At 36.9% G+C, this 7,500-nt stretch overlaps 1 protein-coding gene across 3 annotated transcripts in view; it reads left to right on the forward strand.

Annotated features, from left to right (window-relative positions):
* The window catches only part of LOC122267744 (uncharacterized), a 48,995-nt gene extending 42,945 nt beyond the window's left edge, over nucleotides 1-6,050 (forward strand). For 2 of the 3 annotated variants that reach the window (XM_086533658.1, XM_086533657.1), the window contains 11 exons: nucleotides 593-718; nucleotides 1,021-1,146; nucleotides 1,671-1,802; nucleotides 2,224-2,349; nucleotides 2,656-2,781; nucleotides 3,305-3,436; nucleotides 3,858-3,983; nucleotides 4,290-4,415; nucleotides 4,940-5,070; nucleotides 5,492-5,617; nucleotides 5,925-6,050. In XM_086533658.1, coding sequence (XP_086389784.1) covers nucleotides 593-718; nucleotides 1,021-1,146; nucleotides 1,671-1,802; nucleotides 2,224-2,349; nucleotides 2,656-2,781; nucleotides 3,305-3,436; nucleotides 3,858-3,983; nucleotides 4,290-4,415; nucleotides 4,940-5,070; nucleotides 5,492-5,509 — 1,169 coding nt within the window. In that variant the 3' untranslated portion in view covers nucleotides 5,510-5,617; nucleotides 5,925-6,050. The remainder of the gene's footprint in view (nucleotides 1-592; nucleotides 719-1,020; nucleotides 1,147-1,670; nucleotides 1,803-2,223; nucleotides 2,350-2,655; nucleotides 2,782-3,304; nucleotides 3,437-3,857; nucleotides 3,984-4,289; nucleotides 4,416-4,939; nucleotides 5,071-5,491; nucleotides 5,618-5,924) is intronic. The other variant, XM_086533659.1, reaches the window with a different exon arrangement.
* The last annotated feature ends 1,450 nt before the right edge of the window (nucleotides 6,051-7,500 follow it).

Below are 7,500 nucleotides of genomic sequence, written 5' to 3' on the forward strand. Positions count from 1 at the left end.
TTTAAATAATTAATAATATTCAAATATAATGAAATTTACTTTTCATATCTAGAGCTTAAAATTGACAAAGAGGAGTATGTAAATCTAAATTTAAGTTCATTAGATAAAATTTGTTTTAAGTGCTGGACTTCATTGTTTACATCCGTCAGCCGCAGAGCGCGCTATTTTTCCTCCAGTTTTGAAAAACAATGGACTGTGGATGGATACAGGCCCTTCAGAAGAATACTTGAATTAAAATATTTTATTGCTTATTCTTGTTACTCTCAGCATCTGCTAAAACGGCTAAAGTCTAGCATAACCGCGCACTATCGCTTGTTCGGCGCCATTGTTTACAAATGCGATGCGAGTATCGCATTACTAAGCCGATGGCTCCTAGTGTGACTGCGCGCCTCGAAAAATTGACAATTTTTGAAAATTGACGAAATAAAACGACGGAAAATAGGCTAGTGTGACAGCGCCTTTAGATGTAAGACGATCTTTGTCGAGACTGATCCCATACTTTTATCCTCATCATCACTATCATTATCATCCTCATCCTCATCCCAGCATCGGGCAGCACAAGGAACTAATCTATCCTCACTGCCTGAAACAGATCCATGCCCAGATCTGAATCAACAGTGTAGCTCCAGAGACGGATATTGTGACCATAAGTGCAAGTCTGGCGAAGTGGCTCTGCCGGGGCTCTGCAAATACGAGAACTGCTCCTGCTGTGTCAAAGGTAATATGTCTGTAATTATTCACTTTTTATATATATGATTTTTGTGATATTTATGAAAACAAGTGCTCTAGTAATGAGAACGATGATAATGATATCAACAATGATAAATGTTATTACTATTAACAGATTTTCTGTTACTAAATCGAATGAGTGGCTTGAGTGAGTTTCTGTGGGCCTTTTATGTAAACAATATGCAAATGTCTTTGTTAACATGCACACATGAGTGTCTGCGCGTGTGCGAAAGAAAATTAGATGCTACTAAACTGAACTGAACAGATGTTATAGTTATCATTCGATTGCAGAACCCTGTCCAGATTTAGAGCAGCAGTGTCTCGAAAGAGGCGGACACTGTAATCTTGGGTGCACGGCTGAAGAAGAGGCTGTTTCGGGGCTCTGCAAATACGAAAACTGCTTCTGTTGTGTTAAGAGTGAGAAACCTTTACTGTTGTTGTTTTATTCATGATATAAATCATAATTTATTTCTAAATTTTGTGATGTATACATACAAAAGATCCTTGAAAATGCTTTGCTACTATGAGTGTTTGGGAATGTATGATTTTAATAATTAGCTATGATAATATCTTAACCATCCTGTCATGTATCTGTCTAGTAATAAAACTTGAAATTATTCCTGTTGGCTTGAGAGGGTAGCCATAGATTTTTAAAGGGAAATTAGAGTTGGGTTATTTCAATACAAAATTGTGAAGTTGTGTACGTCCTTTCTAAAATCAATAAAAAGTGAGATAAACTCGGTAACTTTTGCAAGTGATCAAGAAGCTTTTGATTAAATTACCACCAGCAAACATCTGGGCAAAGGAATGGTACTGACGGGTCATATCAACATACATTGACGTGAGTTTCCTTATAGTCAGATTATAAAAGATCAGTTTATACAAAATGGTTGTTGTCCCAGCTTCAGGCAGCACAAGTAACTAATCCCTCCTTACTGCAGAAGCAGATCCCTGTCCAGATCTGAATATGCAGTGCAAAGCCACTGGTGGGTACTGCAATCATAAGTGCATGCATGGCGAAGTGGCTCTGTCGGGGCTCTGCACATACGAGAGCTGCTCTTGCTGTGTTAAGGGTAATTTATCTATATCTATTTATCTTTATATCCATAATGTTTTACAACGATCATAGTAATAGCAACAATGATAATGATAACAGCAGCGACATTATTATGATCAACATCATTCTTATTGTTATTATTGATACTTTTATCTTTGTTATCATTGTTACTTTTGTTTCTGATATCACTGATGGTATTAAGTTTCCTATAACGCTTCCAGGCGTCGGCATTTACACCTGCGCAAAATTTGAAGTAAAATTATTTTAATTACGATGATACACTATCTTATCTTAACCATATGCAAGACGATCCTTGTTGAGATAGATCCAGTACTTATCCTCATCATCATTATCACTACCATTATCATCATTATCCTCATCCTCATCCCAGCATCGGGCAGCACAAGGAACTAATCTATCCTCACTGCCTGAAACAGATCCGTGCCCAGATATGAATCAAAAGTGTAGCTCCAGAGACGGATACTGTGACCATAAGTGCAAGTCTGAAGAAGTGGCTCTGCCGGGGCTCTGCAAATACGAGAACTGCTCCTGCTGTGTCAAAGGTAATATGTCTGTAATTATTCACTTTATATATATATGTGATTTTTGTGATATTTATGAAAACAAGTGCTCTAGTAATGAGAACAATGATAATGATATCAACAATGATAGTAATGTTATCACTATTAACAGATTTTCTGTTACTAAATCGAAAGAGTGGCTTGAGTGGGTTTCTGTGGGCCTTTTATGTAAACAATGTGCAAATGTCTTTGTTAACATGCACACATGAGTGTCTGCGCGTGTGCGAAAGAAAATTAGATGCTACTAAACTGAACTGAACAGATGTTATAGTTATCATTCGATTGCAGAACCCTGTCCAGATTTAGAGCAGCAGTGTCTCGAAAGAGGCGGACACTGTAATCTTGGGTGCACGGCTGAAGAAGAGGCTGTTTCGGGGCTCTGCAAATACGAAAACTGCTTCTGTTGTGTTAAGAGTGAGAAACCTTTACTGTTGTTGTTTTATTCATGATATAAATCATAATTTATTTCTAAATTTGTGATGTATACATACAAAAGATCCTTGAAAATGCTTTGCTACTATGAGTGTTTGGGAATGTATGATTTTAATAATTAGCTATGATAATATCTTAACCATCCTGTCATGTATCTGTCTAGTAATAAAACTTGAAATTATTCCTGTTGGCTTGAGAGGGTAGCCATAGATTTTTAAAGGGAAATTAGAGTTGGGTTATTTCAATACAAAATTGTGAAGTTGTGTACGTCCTTTCTAAAATCAATAAAAAGTGAGATAAACTCGGTAACTTTTGCAAGTGATCAAGAAGCTTTTGATTAAATTACCACCAGCAAACATCTGGGCAAAGGAATGGTACTGACGGGTCATATCAACATACATTGACGTGAGTTTCCTTATAGTCAGATTATAAAAGATCAGTTTATACAAAATGGTTGTTGTCCCAGCTTCAGGCAGCACAAGTAACTAATCCCTCCTTACTGCAGAAGCAGATCCCTGTCCAGATCTGAATATGCAGTGCAAAGCCACTGGTGGGTACTGCAATCATAAGTGCATGCATGGCGAAGTGGCTCTGTCGGGGCTCTGCACATACGAGAGCTGCTCTTGCTGTGTTAAGGGTAATTTATCTATATCTATTTATCTTTATATCCATAATGTTTTACAACGATCATAGTAATAGCAACAATGATAATGATAACAGCAGCGACATTATTATGATCAACATCATTCTTATTGTTATTATTGATACTTTTATCTTTGTTATCATTGTTACTTTTGTTTCTGATATCACTGATGGTATTAAGTTTCCTATAACGCTTCCAGGCGTCGGCATTTACACCTGCGCAAAATTTGAAGTAAAATTATTTTAATTACGATGATACACTATCTTATCTTAACCATATGCAAGACGATCCTTGTTGAGATAGATCCAGTACTTATCCTCATCATCATTATCACTACCATTATCATCATTATCCTCATCCTCATCCCAGCATCGGGCAGCACAAGGAACTAATCTATCCTCACTGCCTGAAACAGATCCGTGCCCAGATATGAATCAAAAGTGTAGCTCCAGAGACGGATACTGTGACCATAAGTGCAAGTCTGAAGAAGTGGCTCTGCCGGGGCTCTGCAAATACGAGAACTGCTCCTGCTGTGTCAAAGGTAATATGTCTGTAATTATTCACTTTATATATATATGTGATTTTTGTGATATTTATGAAAACAAGTGCTCTAGTAATGAGAACAATGATAATGATATCAACAATGATAGTAATGTTATCACTATTAACAGATTTTCTGTTACTAAATCGAAAGAGTGGCTTGAGTGGGTTTCTGTGGGCCTTTTATGTAAACAATGTGCAAATGTCTTTGTTAACATGCACACATGAGTGTCTGCGCGTGTGCGAAAGAAAATTAGATGCTACTAAACTGAACTGAACAGATGTTATAGTTATCATTCGATTGCAGAACCCTGTCCAGATTTAGAGCAGCAGTGTCTCGAAAGAGGCGGACACTGTAATCTTGGGTGCACGGCTGAAGAAGAGGCTGTTTCGGGGCTCTGCAAATACGAAAACTGCTTCTGTTGTGTTAAGAGTGAGAAACCTTTACTGTTGTTGTTTTATTCATGATATAAATCATAATTTATTTCTAAATTTTGTGATGTATACATACAAAAGATCCTTGAAAATGCTTTGCTACTATGAGTGTTTGGGAATGTATGATTTTAATAATTAGCTATGATAATATCTTAACCATCCTGTCATGTATCTGTCTAGTAATAAAACTTGAAATTATTCCTGTTGGCTTGAGAGGGTAGCCATAGATTTTTAAAGGGAAATTAGAGTTGGGTTATTTCAATACAAAATTGTGAAGTTGTGTACGTCCTTTCTAAAATCAATAAAAAGTGAGATAAACTCGGTAACTTTTGCAAGTGATCAAGAAGCTTTTGATTAAATTACCACCAGCAAACATCTGGGCAAAGGAATGGTACTGACGGGTCATATCAACATACATTGACGTGAGTTTCCTTATAGTCAGATTATAAAAGATCAGTTTATACAAAATGGTTGTTGTCCCAGCTTCAGGCAGCACAAGTAACTAATCCCTCCTTACTGCAGAAGCAGATCCCTGTCCAGATCTGAATATGCAGTGCAAAGCCACTGGTGGGTACTGCAATCATAAGTGCATGCATGGCGAAGTGGCTCTGTCGGGCTCTGCACATACGAGAGCTGCTCTTGCTGTGTTAAGGGTAATTTATCTATATCTATTTATCTTTATATCCATAATGTTTTACAACGATCATAGTAATAGCAACAATGATAATGATAACAGCAGCGACATTATTATGATCAACATCATTCTTATTGTTATTATTGATACTTTTATCTTTGTTATCATTGTTACTTTTGTTTCTGATATCACTGATGGTATTAAGTTTCCTATAACGCTTCCAGGCGTCGGCATTTACACCTGCGCAAAATTTGAAGTAAAATTATTTTAATTACGATGATACACTATCTTATCTTAACCATATGCAAGACGATCCTTGTTGAGATAGATCCAGTACTTATCCTCATCATCATTATCACTACCATTATCATCATTATCCTCATCCTCATCCCAGCATCGGGCAGCACAAGGAACTAATCTATCCTCACTGCCTGAAACAGATCCGTGCCCAGATATGAATCAAAAGTGTAGCTCCAGAGACGGATACTGTGACCATAAGTGCAAGTCTGAAGAAGTGGCTCTGCCGGGGCTCTGCAAATACGAGAACTGCTCCTGCTGTGTCAAAGGTAATATGTCTGTAATTATTCACTTTATATATATATGTGATTTTTGTGATATTTATGAAAACAAGTGCTCTAGTAATGAGAACAATGATAATGATATCAACAATGATAGTAATGTTATCACTATTAACAGATTTTCTGTTACTAAATCGAAAGAGTGGCTTGAGTGGGTTTCTGTGGGCCTTTTATGTAAACAATGTGCAAATGTCTTTTGTTAACATGCACACATGAGTGTCTGCGCGTGTGCGAAAGAAAATTAGATGCTACTAAACTGAACTGAACAGATGTTATAGTTATCATTCGATTGCAGAACCCTGTCCAGATTTAGAGCAGCAGTGTCTCGAAAGAGGCGGACACTGTAATCTTGGGTGCACGGCTGAAGAAGAGGCTGTTTCGGGGCTCTGCAAATACGAAAACTGCTTCTGTTGTGTTAAGAGTGAGAAACCTTTACTGTTGTTGTTTTATTCATGATATAAATCATAATTTATTTCTAAATTTTGTGATGTATACATACAAAAGATCCTTGAAAATGCTTTGCTACTATGAGTGTTTGGGAATGTATGATTTTAATAATTAGCTATGATAATATCTTAACCATCCTGTCATGTATCTGTCTAGTAATAAAACTTGAAATTATTCCTGTTGGCTTGAGAGGGTAGCCATAGATTTTTAAAGGGAAATTAGAGTTGGGTTATTTCAATACAAAATTGTGAAGTTGTGTACGTCCTTTCTAAAATCAATAAAAAGTGAGATAAACTCGGTAACTTTTGCAAGTGATCAAGAAGCTTTTGATTAAATTACCACCAGCAAACATCTGGGCAAAGGAATGGTACTGACGGGTCATATCAACATACATTGACGTGAGTTTCCTTATAGTCAGATTATAAAAGATCAGTTTATACAAAATGGTTATTGTCCCAGCTTCAGGCAGCACAAGTAACTAATCCCTCCTTACTGCAGAAGCAGATCCCTGTCCAGATCTGAATATGCAGTGCAAAGCCACTGGTGGATACTGCAATCATAAGTGCATGCATGGCGAAGTGGCTCTGTCGGGGCTCTGCACATACGAGAGCTGCTCTTGCTGTGTTAAGGGTAATTTATCTATATCTATTTATCTTTATATCCATAATGTTTTACAACGATCATAGTAATAGCAACAATGATAATGATAACAGCAGCGACATTATTATGATCAACATCATTCTTATTGTTATTATTGATACTTTTATCTTTGTTATCATTGTTACTTTTGTTTCTGATATCACTGATGGTATTAAGTTTCCTATAACGCTTCCAGGCGTCGGCATTTACACCTGCGCAAAATTTGAAGTAAAATTATTTTAATTACGATGATACACTATCTTATCTTAACCATATGCAAGACGATCCTTGTTGAGATAGATCCAGTACTTATCCTCATCATCATTATCACTACCATTATCATCATTATCCTCATCCTCATCCCAGCATCGGGCAGCACAAGGAACTAATCTATCCTCACTGCCTGAAACAGATCCGTGCCCAGATATGAATCAAAAGTGTAGCTCCAGAGACGGATATTGTGACCATAAGTGCAAGTCTGAAGAAGTGGCTCTGCCGGGGCTCTGCAAATACGAGAACTGCTCCTGCTGTGTCAAAGGTAATATGTCTGTAATTATTCACTTTATATATATATATGATTTTTGTGATATTTATGAAAACAAGTGCGCTAGTAATGAGAACAATGATAATGATATCAACAATGATAGTAATGTTATCACTATTAACAGATTTTCTGTTACTAAATCGAAAGAGTGGCTTGAGTGGGTTTCTGTGGGCCTTTTATGTAAACAATGTGCAAATGTCTTTGTTAACATGCACACATGAGTGTCTGCGCGTGTGCGAAA

The sequence above is a fragment of the Penaeus japonicus genome, unplaced genomic scaffold (assembly GCF_977035675.1).
Source record: "Penaeus japonicus unplaced genomic scaffold, GWHDUDI00000001_assembly GWHDUDI00000039, whole genome shotgun sequence".
NCBI classification, from domain to species: Eukaryota; Metazoa; Arthropoda; class Malacostraca; order Decapoda; family Penaeidae; genus Penaeus; species Penaeus japonicus.